Source organism: Hyla sarda, chromosome 1 (assembly GCF_029499605.1).
Source record: "Hyla sarda isolate aHylSar1 chromosome 1, aHylSar1.hap1, whole genome shotgun sequence".
NCBI lineage: Eukaryota > Metazoa > Chordata > Amphibia > Anura > Hylidae > Hyla > Hyla sarda.
Window position 1 is genome coordinate 37,694,445 of NC_079189.1, and position 17,358 is coordinate 37,711,802.

Sequence of the window (17,358 nt, forward strand, 5' to 3'; positions counted from 1 at the left end):
AGAATTTCGGAAGTGCAATTGGAGAGGACCAAAAACTCAATTTTTTCGTGATGAGGTCCGATGCACATTAGGAGGGGTTCCGTGCGGTAACGCACGGTACAGTCCAATCTTTGATTGTTAACACAATTGATGTAGAGGGGTCTGGCGAGACTGGTCACCGGGATGTTGAACCTGTTGATGAGAGAGGCCAAAATAAAATTTCCTGCAGATCCGGAGTCCAAGAAGGCCATAGTAGAGAAGGAGAAGATGGAGGAAGATATCCGCACAGGCACAGTAAGGCGTGGAGAAGCAGAGTAGACATCAAGAACTGTCTCCCCTTTGTGCGGAGTCAGCGTACGTCTTTCCAGGCGGGGAGGACGGATAGGACAATCCTTCAGGAAGTGTTCGGTACCGGCAAAGTACAGGCACAGATTCTCCATGCGGCGTCGTGTCCTCTCTTGAGGTGTCAAGCGAGACCGGTCAACTTGCATAGCCTCCACGGCGGGAGGCACAGGAACGGATTGCAGAGGACCAGAGGAGAGAGGAGCCGGGGAGAAAAAATGCCTCGTACGAACAAAGTCCATATCCTGGCGGAGCTCCTGACGCCTTTCGGAAAAACGCATGTCAATGCGAGTGGCTAGATGAATAAGTTCATGCAGGTTAGCAGGAATTTCTCGTGCGGCCAGAACATCTTTAATGTTGCTGGATAGGCCTTTTTTAAAGGTCGCGCAGAGGGCCTCATTATTCCAAGATAATTCGGAAGCAAGAGTACGGAATTGGATGGCGTACTCGCCAACGGAAGAATTACCCTGGACCAGGTTCAGCAGGGCAGTCTCAGCAGAAGAGGCTCGGGCAGGTTCCTCAAAGACACTTCAAATCTCCGTGAAGAAGGAGTGTACAGAGGCAGTGATGGGGTCATTGCGGTCCCAGAGCGGTGTGGCCCATGACAGAGCTTTTCCGAACAGAAGGCTGACTACGAAAGCCACCTTAGACCTTTCAGTAGGAAACTGGTCCGACATCATCTCCAAGTGCAGGGAACATTGTGAAAGAAAGCCACGGCAAAACTTAGAGTCCCCATCAAATTTATCCGGCAAGGATAGTCGTAGGCCGGAAGCGGCCACTCGCTGCAGAGGAGGTGCTGGAGCTGGCGGAGGAGATGATTGCTGGAGCTGTGGTAGTAGCTGCTGTAGCATCACGGTCAGTTGAGACAGCTGGTGGCCTTGTTGCGCTATCTGTTGCGACTGCTGGGCGACCACCGTGGTGAGGTCGGCGACAACTGGCAGTGGAACTTCAGCGGGATCCATGGCCGGATCTACTGTCACGATTCGGCTGGCTGGAGGTGGATCCTCTGTGCCAGAGAGGGATTGGCGTGGACCGTGCTAGTGGACCGGTTCTAAGCTGCTACTGGTTTTCACCAGAGCCCGCCGCAAAGCGGGATGGTCTTGCAGCGGCGGTAGCAACCAGGTCGTATCCACTAGCAACGGCTCAACCTCTCTGACTGCTGAAGATAGGCGCGGTACAAGGGAGTAGACAAGAGCAAGGTCGGACATAGCAGAAGGTCGGGGCAGGCAGCAAGGATCGTAGTCAGGGGCAACGGCAGGAGGTCTGGAACACAGGCTAGGAACACACTGGGAAACGCTTTCACTGGCACGATGGCAACAAGATCCGGCAAGGAAGGGAAGGGGAAGTGAGGTTATATAGGGAAGTGCACAGGTGAATACACTAATTAAACCAACTGCGCCAATCAGCGGCGCAGTGGCCCTTTAAATCGTAGAGACCCGGCGCGCGCGCGCCCTAAGGAGCGGGGCCGCGCGCGCCGGGACAGGACCGACGGAGAGCGAGTCAGGTACGGAAGCCGGGGTGCGCATCGCGAGCGGGCGCCACCCGCATCGCGAATCGCATCCCGGCTGGAAGAGGTATGGCAGCGCACCCGGTCAGCAGGTCTGACCGGGGCGCTGCGATTGCGAGGATGTTGCGAGCGCTCCGGGGAGGAGCGGGGACCCGGAGCGCTCGGCGTAACAATTACCCCTGTACTGTGATGTCACTGTGTGTATTTTCCCTGTACTGTGACATCACTGTGTATTATTCCTGTACTGTAACATCACTGTGTATTATCCTTGTACTGTGACATCACTGTATATTATCCCTGTACTGTGACATCACTGTGTATTATTCCTGTACTGTAACATCACTGTGTATTTTCTCTTTACTGTGACATCACTGTGTATTATTCCTGTACTGTTACATCACTGTGTATTTTCTCTGTACTGTGACATCACTGTGTATTATCCCTGTACTGTGACATCACTGCATATTATCGCTGTACTGTGACATCACTGTGTATTATCCCTGTACTGTGACATCACTGCATATTATCCCTGTACTGTGACATCACTGTGTATTCTCCTTGTACTGTCACATGACGGTGTATTATCCCTGTACTGTCACATCAGGTGCATTACCCCTGTACTGTGATGTCACTGTGTGTATAAACCCTGTACTGTGAGTCACAGTCCAGGGTTGATATGCACAGTGACACAGTGACAGTCCAGCGTTAATATACACAGTAATCACAGTACAGGGTAAATATGCCCAGTGACATCACTGTACAGGGTTATAGGGGTTATCCAGTGGGAGGGTTTTCGTTTCAGAACTATGCCCATACCTGGCTGCGATTCTCTACCTGAACTGCAGTGTGATGCCTCGGACTGGAGTGACATCAGGGTCCAGTGTGTCAAACTGCTGCTAAGCCAATCACTGGCCATGGCGGGACATCACTCCAGGCCCAGGCATCATGCTGCAGCTCAGATAGAGAATCACAACTGGGAACCGAACCAGGACATTGGAGACACGGGGAGCGCTGGAGGTGATTACAGGTTTGCATTTTATATACTAGGTATAGGCATAGTACTAAAAAGAAAACCCTCCCACAGGACAACACCTTTAATATACACATTGATGTCACAGTAGAGGGATAATACACACAGTGATGTCACAGTAGAGGGATAATACACACAGTGATGTCACAGTACAGGGATAATACACACAGTGATGTCACAGTACAGGGATAATATACACAGTGATGTCACAGTACAGGGAAAATACATACAGTGATGTCATAGTACAGGGATAATACACACAGTGATATCACAGTAGAGGGATAATACACACAGTGATGTCACAGTACAGGGATAATATACACAGTGATGTCACAGTACAAGGATAATATACACAGTGTTGTCACAATACAGGGATAATGCACACACAGATGTCACAGTACAGGGATAATATACGAAGTGATGTCACAATACAGGGATAATGCACACAGAGATGTCACAGTACAGGGATAATACACAGTGATCTCACAGTACAGAGATGATGTACACAGTGATGTCACCATACAGGGATAATACACACAGTCATGTCACTGTACAGAGATAATGTTACGCCGAGCGCTCCGGGTCCTCGCTCCTCCCCGGAGCGCTCGCTACACTCTCTCCGCTGCAGCGCTCCGGTCAGATCCACTGACCCGGGGCGCTGCGATTCTGCTGCCAGCCGGGATGCGATTCGCGATGCGGGTAGCGCCCGCTCGCGATGCGCACCCCGGCTCCCGTACCTGACTCGCTCTCCCTCGGTCCTGTCCCGGCGCGCGCGGCCCCGCTCCCTAGGGCGCGCGCGCGCCGGGTCTTTGCGATTTAAAGGGCCACTGCACCGCTGATTGGCGCAGTGATTCCAATTAGTGTCTTCACCTGTGCACTTCCCTATATCACCTCACTTCCCCTGCACTTCCCTGCCGGATCTTGTTGCCATTGTGCCAGTGAAAGCGTTCCTTGTATGTTCCTAGCCTGTGTTCCAGACCTCCTGCCGTTGCCCCTGACTACGATCCTTGCTGCCTGCCCCGACCTTCTGCTACGTCCGACCTTGCTTCTGTCTACTCCCTTGTACCGCGCCTATCTTCAGCAGCCAGAGAGGTTGAGCCGTTGCTAGTGGATACGACCTGGTCACTACCGCCGCAGCAAGACCATCCCGCTTTGCGGCGGGCTCTGGTGAAAACCAGTAGTGACTTAGAACCGATCCACTAGCACGGTCCACGCCAATCCCTCTCTGGCACAGAGGATCCACTACCCGCCAGCCGGCATCGTGACAGTAGATCCGGCCATGGATCCCGCTGAAGTTCCTCTGCCAGTTGTCGCTGACCTCACCACGGTGGTCGCCCAGCAGTCACAACAGATAGCGCAACAAGGCCAACAGCTGTCTCAACTGACCGTTATGCTACAACAGTTACTACCACAGCTTCAGCAGTCATCTCCTCCGCCAGCTCCTGCACCTCCTCCGCAGCGAGTGGCCGCTCCTGGGCTACGCCTATCCTTGCCGGATAAATTTGATGGGGACTCTAAGTTTTGCCGTGGCTTTCTTTCCCAATGTTCCCTGCATCTGGAGATGATGTCGGACCTGTTTCCCACTGAAAGGTCTAAGGTGGCTTTCGTAGTCAGCCTTCTGTCCGGAAAAGCCCTGTCATGGGCCACACCGCTCTGGGACCGCAATGACCCTGTCACTGCCTCTGTACACTCCTTCTTCTCGGAAGTCCGAAGTGTCTTTGAGGAACCTGCCCGAGCCTCTTCTGCTGAGACTGCCCTGTTGAACCTGGTTCAGGGTAATTCTTCCGTTGGCGAGTATGCCGTACAATTCCGTACTCTTGCTTCAGAATTGTCCTGGAATAATGAGGCCCTCTGCGCGACCTTTAAAAAAGGCCTATCCAGCAACATTAAAGATGTTCTGGCCGCACGAGAAATTCCTGCTAATCTACATGAACTTATTCACCTAGCCACTCGCATTGACATGCGTTTTTCCGAAAGGCGTCAGGAGCTCCGCCAAGATATGGACTCTGTTCGCACGAGGCGTTTCTTCTCCTCGGCTCCTCTCTCCTCTGGTCCCCTGCAATCTGTTCCTGTGCCCCCCGCCGTGGAGGCTATGCAGGTCGACCGGTCTCGCCTGACACCTCAAGAGAGGACACGACGCCGCATGGAGAACCTCTGCCTGTACTGTGCTAGTACCGAACACTTCCTGAGGGATTGTCCTATCCGTCCTCCCCGCCTGGAAAGACGTCCGCTGACTCCGCACAAAGGAGAGACAGTCCTTGATGTCTACTCTGCTTCTCCACGTCTTACTGTGCCTGTGCGGATGTCTGCCTCTGCCTTCTCCTTCTCTACCGTGGCCTTCTTGGACTCTGGATCTGCAGGAAATTTTATTTTGGCCTCTCTCGTCAACAGGTTCAACATCCCAGTGACCAGTCTCGCCAGACCCCTTTACATCAATTGTGTAAACAATGAAAGATTGGACTGTACCATACGCTTCCGCACGGAGCCCCTTCTAATGAGCATCGGATCTCATCACGAGAGGATTGAACTTTTGGTCCTCCCCAATTGCACCTCGGAAATTCTCCTTGGACTTCCCTGGCTTCAACTTCATTCCCCAACCCTGGATTGGTCCACTGGGGAGATCAAGAGTTGGGGGCCCTCTTGTTCCAAGGACTGTCTAAGACCGGTTCCTAGTAACCCTTGCCGTGACTCTGTGGTTCCCTCAGTAACCGGTCTCCCTAAGGCCTATATGGACTTCGCGGATGTTTTCTGCAAAAAACAAGCTGAGACTCTACCTCCTCACAGGCCTTATGATTGCCCTATCGACCTCCTCCCGGGTACTACTCCACCCCGGGGCAGAATTTATCCTCTCTCTGCCCCAGAGACTCTTGCCATGTCTGAGTATGTCCAGGAAAATTTAAAAAAGGGCTTTATCCGTAAATCCTCCTCTCCTGCCGGAGCTGGATTTTTCTTTGTGTCCAAAAAAGATGGCTCCCTACGTCCTTGCATTGACTACCGCGGTCTTAATAAAATCACGGTTAAGAACCGCTACCCCCTACCCCTCATCTCTGAACTCTTTGATCGCCTCCAAGGTGCCCACATCTTTACTAAATTGGACTTAAGAGGCGCCTATAACCTCATCCGCATCAGAGAGGGGGATGAGTGGAAAACGGCGTTTAACACCAGAGATGGACACTTTGAGTATCTGGTCATGCCCTTTGGCCTGTGCAACGCCCCTGCTGTCTTCCAAGACTTTGTCAATGAAATTTTTCGTGATCTGTTATACTCCTGTGTTGTTGTATATCTGGACGATATCCTAATTTTTTCTGCCAATCTAGAAGAACACCGCCAGCATGTCCGTATGGTTCTTCAGAGACTTCGTGACAATCAACTCTATGCCAAAATTGAGAAATGTCTGTTTGAATGCCAATCTCTTCCTTTTCTAGGATATTTGGTCTCTGGCCAGGGACTACAAATGGATCCAGACAAACTCTCTGCCGTCTTAGATTGGCCACGCCCCTCCGGACTTCGTGCTATCCAACGCTTTTTGGGGTTCGCCAATTATTACAGGCAATTTATTCCACATTTTTCTACCGTTGTGGCTCCTATCGTGGCTTTAACCAAAAAAAATGCCGATCCCAAGTCGTGGCCTCCTCAAGCGGAAGACGCCTTTAAACGACTCAAGTCTGCCTTTTCTTCGGCTCCCGTGCTCTCCAGACCTGACCCTTCCAAACCCTTCCTATTGGAGGTTGATGCCTCCTCAGTGGGAGCTGGAGCTGTTCTTTTACAAAAAAATTCTTCCGGGCATGCTGTCACTTGTGGTTTTTTTTCTAGGACCTTCTCTCCGGCGGAGAGGAACTACTCCATCGGGGATCGAGAGCTTCTAGCCATTAAATTAGCACTTGAGGAATGGAGGCATCTGCTGGAGGGATCAAGATTTCCAGTTATTATTTACACCGACCACAAGAACCTCTCCTACCTCCAGTCTGCCCAACGGCTGAATCCTCGCCAGGCCCGGTGGTCTCTGTTCTTTGCCCGATTTAATTTTGAGATTCACTTTCGTCCTGCCGATAAGAACATTAGGGCCGATGCTCTCTCTCGTTCCTCGGATGCCTCTGAAGTTGAACTCTCTCCGCAACACATCATTCCACCTGACTGCCTGATCTCCACTTCTCCAGCCTCCATCAGGCAAACTCCTCCAGGAAAGACCTTTGTTTCTCCACGCCAACGCCTCGGAATCCTCAAATGGGGTCACTCCTCCCATCTCGCTGGTCATGGGGGCATCAAGAAATCTGTGCAACTCATCTCCCGCTTCTATTGGTGGCCGACTCTGGAGACGGATGTTGTGGACTTTGTGCGAGCCTGCACTATCTGTGCCCGGGATAAGACTCCTCGCCAGAAGCCCGCTGGTTTTCTTCATCCCCTGCCTGTCCCCGAACAGCCTTGGTCTCTGATTGGTATGGATTTTATTACTGATTTACCCCCTTCCCGTGGCAACACTGTTATTTGGGTGGTCGTTGATCGATTCTCCAAAATGGCACATTTCATCCCTCTTCCTGGTCTTCCTTCAGCGCCTCAGTTGGCTAAACAATTTTTTGTACACATTTTTCGTCTTCACGGGTTGCCTACGCAGATCGTCTCGGATAGAGGCGTCCAATTCGTGTCTAAATTCTGGAGGGCTCTCTGTAAACAACTCAAGATTAAATTAAATTTTTCTTCTGCATATCATCCCCAGTCCAATGGACAAGTAGAAAGAATTAACCAAGTCTTGGGTGATTATTTGCGACATTTTGTTTCCTCCCGCCAGGATGACTGGGCAGATCTCCTTCCATGGGCCGAATTCTCGTATAACTTCAGAGTCTCTGAATCTTCCTCCAAATCCCCATTTTTCGTGGTGTACGGCCGTCACCCTCTTCCCCCCCTCCCTATCCCCTTGCCCTCTGGTCTGCCCGCTGTGGATGAAATTTCTCGTGACCTTTCCATTATATGGAGAGAGACCCAAAATTCTCTCTTACAGGCTTCTTCACGCATGAAGAGGTTCGCGGATAAGAAAAGAAGAGCTCCTCCCGTTTTTTCCCCTGGAGACAAGGTATGGCTCTCCGCTAAATATGTCCGCTTCCGTGTCCCTAGCTACAAGTTGGGACCACGCTATCTTGGTCCTTTCAAAATTTTGTGTCAAATTAATCCTGTCTCTTACAAACTTCTTCTTCCTCCTTCTCTTCGTATCCCTAATGCCTTTCACGTCTCTCTTCTTAAACCACTCATCCTCAACCGTTTTTCTCCCAAATCTGTTCCTCCCACTCCTGTTTCCGGCTCCTCGGACATCTTCTCTGTCAAAGAGATCTTAGCCTCTAAAAAGGTCAGAGGGAAAACTTTTTTTTTTAGTGGACTGGGAGGGTTGTGGTCCTGAAGAGAGATCCTGGGAACCTGAGGACAACATCCTAGATAAAAGTCTGCTCCTCAGGTTCTCAGGCCCTAAAAAGAGGGGGAGACCCAAGGGGGGGGGGTACTGTTACGCCGAGCGCTCCGGGTCCTCGCTCCTCCCCGGAGCGCTCGCTACACTCTCTCCGCTGCAGCGCTCCGGTCAGATCCACTGACCCGGGGCGCTGCGATTCTGCTGCCAGCCGGGATGCGATTCGCGATGCGGGTAGCGCCCGCTCGCGATGCGCACCCCGGCTCCCGTACCTGACTCGCTCTCCCTCGGTCCTGTCCCGGCGCGCGCGGCCCCGCTCCCTAGGGCGCGCGCGCGCCGGGTCTTTGCGATTTAAAGGGCCACTGCGCCGCTGATTGGCGCAGTGATTCCAATTAGTGTCTTCACCTGTGCACTTCCCTATATCACCTCACTTCCCCTGCACTTCCCTGCCGGATCTTGTTGCCATTGTGCCAGTGAAAGCATTCCTTGTATGTTCCTAGCCTGTGTTCCAGACCTCCTGCCGTTGCCCCTGACTACGATCCTTGCTGCCTGCCCCGACCTTCTGCTACGTCCGACCTTGCTTCTGTCTACTCCCTTGTACCGCGCCTATCTTCAGCAGCCAGAGAGGTTGAGCCGTTGCTAGTGGATACGACCTGGTCACTACCGCCGCAGCAAGACCATCCCGCTTTGCGGCGGGCTCTGGTGAAAACCAGTAGTGACTTAGAACCGATCCACTAGCACGGTCCACGCCAATCCCTCTCTGGCACAGAGGATCCACTACCCGCCAGCCGGCATCGTGACAGATAATACACAGTGATGTCACCGTACAGGGATAATACACACAGGGATATCACAGTACAGGGATTATATACACAGAGATGGTACAGTACAGGGATAATATACACAGTGATGTCACAGTACAGGGATAATGCACACACAGATGTCACAATACAGGGATAATACACACAGTCATGTCACTGTACAGAGATAATACACAGTGATGTCACCGTACAGGGATAATATACACAGGGATATCACAGTACAGGGATTATATACACAGAGATGGTACAGTACAGGGATAATATACACAGTGATGTCACAGTACAGGGATAATGCACACACAGATGTCACAATACAGGGATAATGCACACACAGATGTCACAGTACAGGGATAATGCACACAGAGATGTCACAGTACAGGGATAATACACAGTAATGTCACAGTACAGAGATAATGTACACAGTGATGTCACAGTATAGGGATAATACACACAGTCATGTCACTTTACAGAGATAATGCACACAGTGATATCACAGTACAGGGATAATACACAGTGATGTCACAGTACAGGTATAATACACACAGTGATGTCACTGTACAGAGATAATACACACAGTCATGTCACAGTACAGGGATAATACACACAATGATCTCACAGTACCGTGATAATGCACAGTGATGTTGCAGTATAGGGATAATACACAGTGATGTCACAGTGCAGGGAGAAGTCATCATGGTGATCTGAGCTGGAGAAGTGAACGACTCCAATCAGAATACATAATCTATTGGTGTTATTGGTCTCAGTATACAGGATTTGGTCAGTAACAGTATGACAGTGACATGTATGGTGATAATATTCCTCCTTGTATACTGGTATTATTGGTCTCTTTATACAGGATTTGGTCAAAAACAGTATGACAGCGATATGTATGGTGATAATATTCCTCTTTGTATACTGGTATTATTGGTAATATTGGTCTCAGTATACAGGATTGGGTCAGTAACAGTATGAAAGTGATATGTATGGTGAAAATATTCCACCTGTATACTGGTATTATTGGTACCATTGGTCTCAGTATACAGGATTTGGTCAGTAACAATATGATGGTAAAATATATGATGGTTTCCTTGTATACTGGTATTATTAGTGATTGTGGTCTTGATGTACTGGACAGAATTTGCCATGGGACACCCGGGACATTAGTAGTGATGAGCATCAGAGGCCATATTCGAATTCACGATATTTCGCGAATATATTGACGATTATTTGTCCTATGTTCGTGAAATTCGCATATTCACTATATTCATTTAATTTTTTTTCCATAAGAAAATTTGCATGGAAAATTCATATAAAAATTTGCATGTGAAAAAAAACAAAGAAAACGAATATCCATCATTACGAATTTATAGTGATACATTCTAAATATTTAGTTTAGCCAAACAACAACACGGCAAACATTTAAGCGCTGCATGTAGGTCCCAGGGGTACCAATATATAACCAAAAAACAAAGAGACCCACGATACTAATAATGTTTCAAAAAAGTATAACAATCTTTATTAGACAAAATAAGACAAATAATTAAAATTATTAAAAAGGCAGAGGATAACCTTAGGCAGGAGACAACAAGTGCCAGTGAATCTGGTATGGGTAATGTAGGTATTCAGTAGAGAGCATGTACAATAAAGAACTGACAAAACTGCAGATTCCTAATATAGTACAATGTAGATATAACATCTAACATACATAAATATAAGATAGGGAGTAGCAATGCAGTATTATAGACCAAATGGAAACCCAAAAATAGGAAACAAAAAAAACCTATAAAAACTACCTGTCATATACCCACAAGCCAGGAACACCAAGCACCAACACCTCAACGCACGTTTCGCGTATGGGCTTTGTCAGGGGGCACCCTGGTGTCACAACAGTTAAGGGTTAATCCAACACCCTTTCATCACTGCACAGCTACACCACCTAAACCCCCCCACAAACAAAAAAATATATATGGTGCAAGATTGGGAAAAGGTAACAGGCAGCACTGGAGGGCCCGGCCACTAGATCTATTCAGCTAAAAGGTGTGAACTTGTTTTGGAGCCTGAGATTGCCTGGCACTTACCTCAAGACCCATGGCGGGCATAGACAAAAGCCTGGTAAATCCAATGCCAGGTTTTTTTTTTCTCAAAGGGTGGGCTCATGCAGCACCTCGCGCCAGGGTCACCCCCGGGCACTAGGTACGCCTCTGTGTGTAACTAAAAGTAAAAGAAGGTAATGACTAGAGATGAGTGAACTTTTCAAATGTTTGGTTCGCCTGGCTCCCTGACATTTTGGCAATGCAATAAGCCTCAAAATGCACGTAGAACAGCGACACTGCCTAAGAGATCTAAAGTCCTGTATAACACTGCTAGGGTCACCTAGGAATGTACTGAAGTAGTTTTAAAGTGGTTTTAAGACTAAGTTATGGCAACATCCGGTAACCCGTGGTAACTAACAACTGTAGGAATAAAATTTTGGATGCTTTTTAACCACTTAAGGACCCAGGGCATACCTGTTCGTCCTGAGTCCTCTCCCTTTCTATAACCCGGGGCCACGGCGCGCCAGGACCCCTTGGCTAATAGCGCTATTAACCCTTTAGACGTGGTGTTCAAGGTTGATCGCCGCATCTAAAGTGAAAGTAAACTACATCCTGCTAGCTCAGTGGGCGGTTCGGGACCGCTGCAGCAAAATCGTGGCATCCCGAACAGAGGACACCAGGAGGATCCCTATCTGCCTCCTGCATGTCCGATCGCTGAATGACTGCTCCGTGCCTGAGATCCAGGCATGAGCAGTCAAGTGGCAGAATCACTGATCAATGTTATCCTATGGGATAACAATGATCAATGTAAAAGGTCAGTGTGTGCAGTGTTATAGCCACCTATGAGAGCTATAACATTGCAAAAAAAAAGTGGAAAAAAAGTTAAAAAAGATCATTTAACCCCTTCCATAATAAAAGTTTGAATCACCCATCTTTTCCCATAAAAAAAACAACAAAAAACTGTATAAATAAAAATAAACATATGTGATATTGCCACGTGTGGAAATGTCCGAACTATAAAAATATATTGTTGATTAAACCGCACTGTAAATGGCGTATACGCAAAACTATTCCAAAGTCCAAAATAGCGTATTTTTGGTCACTTTTTATATCATGAAAATATGAATAAAAAGCAATCAAAAAGTCTGATCAATATAAAAATGGTACCGCTAAAAACTTCAGATCACAGTGCAAAAATTTATAGGGGTCAGAAGATGACAATTTTAAATGTATACATTTTCCTGCATGTAGTCATGATTTTTTCCAGAAGTATGACAAAATCCAACCTATATAAGTAGGTTATCATTTTAATCCTATGGACCTACAGAATGAAGAGAAGGTGTAATTTTTACTACGTACAAATGGAAGCCCCCAAAAGTTACAAAAATTGCGTTTTTTGTTCAATTTTGTTGCAAAATGATTTTTTCCCCCCATTTTGCCATAGATTTTTGGGTAAAATGACTGATGTCATTACAAAGTAGAATTAGTGGCACAAATAAAAAAGCCATCATATGGATTTTTAGGTGTAAAATTTAAGGAATTATGATTTTTTAAGGTAAGGAAGAAAAAACTAAAGAACAAAAACAAAAAAAAACCCGGGTTCATAAGAGGATAAGGGGTTAAAGGGGTACTCCGGTGCTCCAGCGTTCTGAACATTTTGTTCAGAATGCTTGGAGTCAGAGGTTGTGATCATGATGTCACGGTCACGTCCCCTCACTCCGTTTTGCCACGCTCCCTCTATTCATGTCTATTGGAGGGGGCATGTTGGCAGTAATACCCATCCCGTAGACATGAATGGAGGAGGCGTGGTGTGATATCAAGAGGGGCGTGACCGTGACATCACGATTACTGCCACTCAAACCTGGCGTTTGTTTAGAATGCCGGGTCCTGCGATCAGACATTTTATTCCCTATCCTTTGGATAGGGGATAAGATGGGTAACAGTGAAGTACCCCTTTAACACTGAATTAAAGCTGTATAAAGTATTCCGGGTTGTTGCTAGATGCCTGCCAGTGTTAAAATACACAAAGAGGTATCGGAAGACACAAGCTTTTTCAAGTTGTAACAGAATTGGTGTCTCAAAATAGTGAAGAACCTGTCTACAGTGAAAAAATCGCTTTTGTAAATTTAGCAAATTTAAAAAAAATGAAACAAAATTCTTCCTTTTTGGAAATTACAACAGGATATAAAAGAACCTGTAGACAGTAAAAAAAAAAAGGCTTTTTTAATAAAAAAAAGAAATTATACAAACTTCTCCTTTTGGAGGGGTTGCAACCGGATATTAAAGAATCTGCTGACAATAAAGAAACATATATATTTTTTATTTATAACATTTGAAAAAAATATACAAAATTCTTCCTTTTTTGAGTCATGGTGGGTTGTCTTTGTGTAGGCCTGGCTGGTAGTATTAGTACATCCCTTTGACCATTCATGTCAGTCTCACATGGCTGTAATAAAGCTGTATCTTATTGTTCATCTGACATCTATGGTGATCTCCTCTTGGTTCTGTAAAACTGCAGGAGGTTTGAGCATTGCTGCTGTAACATGATGAGATGGATCAAAAACTGCGCAGAGGAAAGTTGCCCACTCCACCACTTTTCTACTACACAGGTTTTGATAAACCTCCCCCAATGTGCCCATATTATAGCTAAATATATCCTTACATTGCTTATAATCTACACACTTTGCTTTTTCTTATAGGTTTAATCTGTAACCTGCTCTAGGTCTGTCTGCCCATCTGTAGGTCACACAGTCATGTGCACATAAGAAGCTCTGGGTGTTATTTGCATCTTTCCTAATTTACATACATTTCTTAGGTGAGATCCCTAGAGACATCTCAGGATATAAACAATGTTTCCTGAGAACAAATGATCAGTGACGTCGTCCAGAAGAATAAAGATGGTTTCCCTGAGATCTCTGCTCTGTGTCCTGTATATGTACATACAAGGTACAGTGATATTTCTTATACATAGAATGAGGTTACATTATTATCTGTATATAACCAGCGCTGACCAGTTATATGTAGGAAGAAGATGTGAATGTTCTGGTTCTTTTCCCCAGGATCCTGTGGAGAGATTGTGATCACTCAGACTCCAGGATACATTTCAGTGTCACCCGGAGAAGATGTCACCATGTCTTGTACAGTCAGTCAAAGTATCTACAACACCGACTGGAAAGTCGACGTCTTAGGCTGGTACCAACAAAAACCAGGACAACCTCCTAGGTGTCTTATCTATGATGCTACTAAAAGATTAGGTGGGATCCCAGAGAGATTCACTGGATCCGGATCTGGAACATATTTCACTCTTACAATCAGAGGAGCGACAGAAGATGATGTAGGAGATTATTTCTGTTACCAGTGGAAAAGTTTCCCTCTCACACAGTGATACAGAGCCGTACAAAAACCTCCTTCCTCATTCTCTGCCTCTTATACGTGTATCTCTGTAGTATTAGAGCTGTTCACACTGCACTTGCGGAATTGCTCTTACCTGGCAGGGGAGATACCATGATCGCTACGGTCTGAAGAACTCCAAGCATTGTGGTAGAGATTTTGCGTAGTACGATTGCAGTACTTTTCGTTCTTATTAGAACCGCAATTCTCAAGAGCATATCACCTGAAGATCGTCTCCTGCCTGCCTCGGAACATCTGAAGAAGGAGAAGATCTTGAAGACTGCAGCTCCGGAAGAAGCCGACGAAGAACCTGAAAGAAGGGAATCGGCGGTGAATTCCGGAACAGCGGCGAAGACGAAGGCAGCGCAGAATCTTTTCGAAGAAACTCGCTGCCTCTGGAGAAGGATTTGCATAACTCCTCCCACCGGGACCGGATCTGCATATCTCCTCCCACCCGGGAAAGAAGACTTTGCGAAGCCTCTCTCCACAAGCAAGGAAGCGGAAAAAAGCCTGCTGGAAGAAGCCATGGCCTCAACCAGCAAGTCCACCCAGGAGGCTGCAGGGCAAGGCCTGGAGGTCCAGCCCCAACCACAGCAAGCTTCAACCTCCACCACGGCAAGGCAGAAGGGCGGCAGAATTCCCAACCTGGAAGCTCCAACCCTGGAGCCCTGGATGAGGCAGACTATTGCCTTGAAGCTCAAGCCTGTGGACGGAAGGGTGCCGGACATGTCCCACGATGTGTTCTGCAAGAAGATGCTGGCGGATCAAGGCTTCTCCCCGGCTGACACCCTGGGAATAGCAACCTTCTTTTCTGGAATCTTCTACATCACCTTTGCCACCATTGGGACCTGTAGAAGATACTGGGAGGCGGTGAAAGCGGCAAGTCCCGAATCCCCTTTCTCTCGCTTTGTGGGCAACTGCCCTATTCAAAGAGAGGAGAGGCGGGTGACGGTCTCAATGCGGAACCCACACACCCAAGGCACGGGTATCTCGACCTTCCTGAAGCGCTTCTGCACCGTGGTGAGGGAGCCCACCCGCATCCTGAACTCCCTCGGATACTGGACCTGCAAGTGGTCTGCGGTCGTCAGACTGAACAAGAACCTTGCTTCTCCAGATGGACTACAGCACCTGCCAACGACATTTTCCTTGGGCAACTCCACAGGACTTATCTTCTACCCGGACATGCCGCAGACCTGCAGGAGATGTGGCAAGATGGGCCACGAGGGCAAGGACTGTAAGGAGGATACCTGCAGGTTTTGCCGTGTGACAGGTCACACGACCAAGGACTGCCCCAAGAGCAAGACCTGCAACCTCTGCGGATTGGCAGCCCACAGCTACAAGGACTGCCCCCAGAGGGAGAGAACATGGGCATCTGTGGCAGCGAGAGCACCGAAGCCAGCCCCAGCTCCGGAGCCAGCAGCACGGATGGCCAAGCCGACCAAGGAGGGTAAGAAGGCGAAAGCCACCACCCCTGCCCCGTCCCGTCCCTCCCCTGCCCCTCCCGCCCCTGCCCCTCCCGCCCCATCTCCTGCCCCTCCTGCCCCATCCTGTCCCACCACTGCCCCTCCTGCCCCATCCCGTCCCACCCCTGCCCCTCCTGCCCCACCCCGTCCCACCCCTGCCCCCCGTACCCCGGCCCACCCCTGCCCCATGCTCCCCTGCCCGGGCCACCCCTGCCCCGTCCTCCCCTCCCCTGCCCGGGCACTCTCTCCTGCCCCCCGCCCCACCCAGCCTCCTTTCTCTCCTGGCCCAGCAGCACCTAACCCCCCTCCAGCTGCTGGTGCCTGCCCTTCGGAGGACTTTCCTGTGATTCCTCCCCCAGGTACCATACAGAGGAAGAGGAAAGGAAGGGACAACGCATCAGAAGATTCCCACAAAAGAAAGATTATCGAGACCTGCAAGACCCCTCAAGCTTCAGATGAGGAGGAGGAGATGGAGCAGGTCTGCGAGAGCCTTGAAGCTTCAGAAGGAGAGGAGGAGATGGAGCAGGCCCAAGTGGAGCAGGTCCAAGCAGAGCCAGTCCAAGCTCAATCTATGGAGGAGCTGCTGCAGGACCCAGAGGTCAAGAAAATCCTGGACACTCCGGCCAACACGGTCTACGACGAGTTCTTGGAAGGGCGCTATGAGAAGCCACAGGAGCCGACAGGCGCCAGAGAAGAGGACCCGCCCGACCAGAGTGGTAACTAGTATCTGAACTAACCTCTCTATTTATTCCCATGGCTGATCTCAACATCTTCTGCATTAATGTGAGGAGTATTAGAGCTTGGTTTAGATTTCAGACTGTCCTTACGTTCTTAGATTCCCAGAGGTGTGATGTTTACATGCTGCAGGAATGTGCTTTGTCTGCTTCTAGGTCTTATAACCATCTGGCCAGGCAGTGGCCTCACGGCCCTCCCTACTGGTCTGGTGGGGGTGACAATAGGTCTGCGGGGGTGGCCATCCTGATCAGGGGAGGTAACTTTGCACTTGATTCCGTCCGGGAGCTCGTCTGTGGCAGACTTCTTGTCGCAGACGGTTCCTGGGCGGGTGAGCCCGTGCGGCTCATCAACGTGTATGCCTCCCCTTAGAGGGATGTCCGACTGGAGGTTCTCCAGGCCCTGCGGGCTGAACTCGCCACCACTAGGGCAGTAGTGTTGGGTGGTGACTTCAACTGCCCCATTGAGGTGGACGGGCGCAGTTCTGGCACATCCGCCAACCTGGACGTGACGTCTAAACTGCTGATTGAGATGGTGACAGAGGCATCCTTGCAGGACGTTGTTGGGTCCATCGGGAATGGCTCCGTAAACTATACGTGGAGCCGCCCCGATGGCTCACTCCGTTCTCGGATAGACTTCATCTTCACTTCAAGAGCAGTCAGAAAGGTG

At 48.9% G+C, this 17,358-nt stretch overlaps 1 gene segment (V, D, J or C); it reads left to right on the plus strand.

The window, feature by feature from the left end:
* The first annotated feature begins 14,001 nt into the window (after nucleotides 1-14,001).
* On the plus strand, nucleotides 14,002-14,489 carry LOC130335921 (immunoglobulin kappa variable 3-20-like). The segment is given in 2 exon segments: nucleotides 14,002-14,050; nucleotides 14,164-14,489. Coding segments are annotated over 2 exon segments (375 nt in total).
* The last annotated feature ends 2,869 nt before the right edge of the window (nucleotides 14,490-17,358 follow it).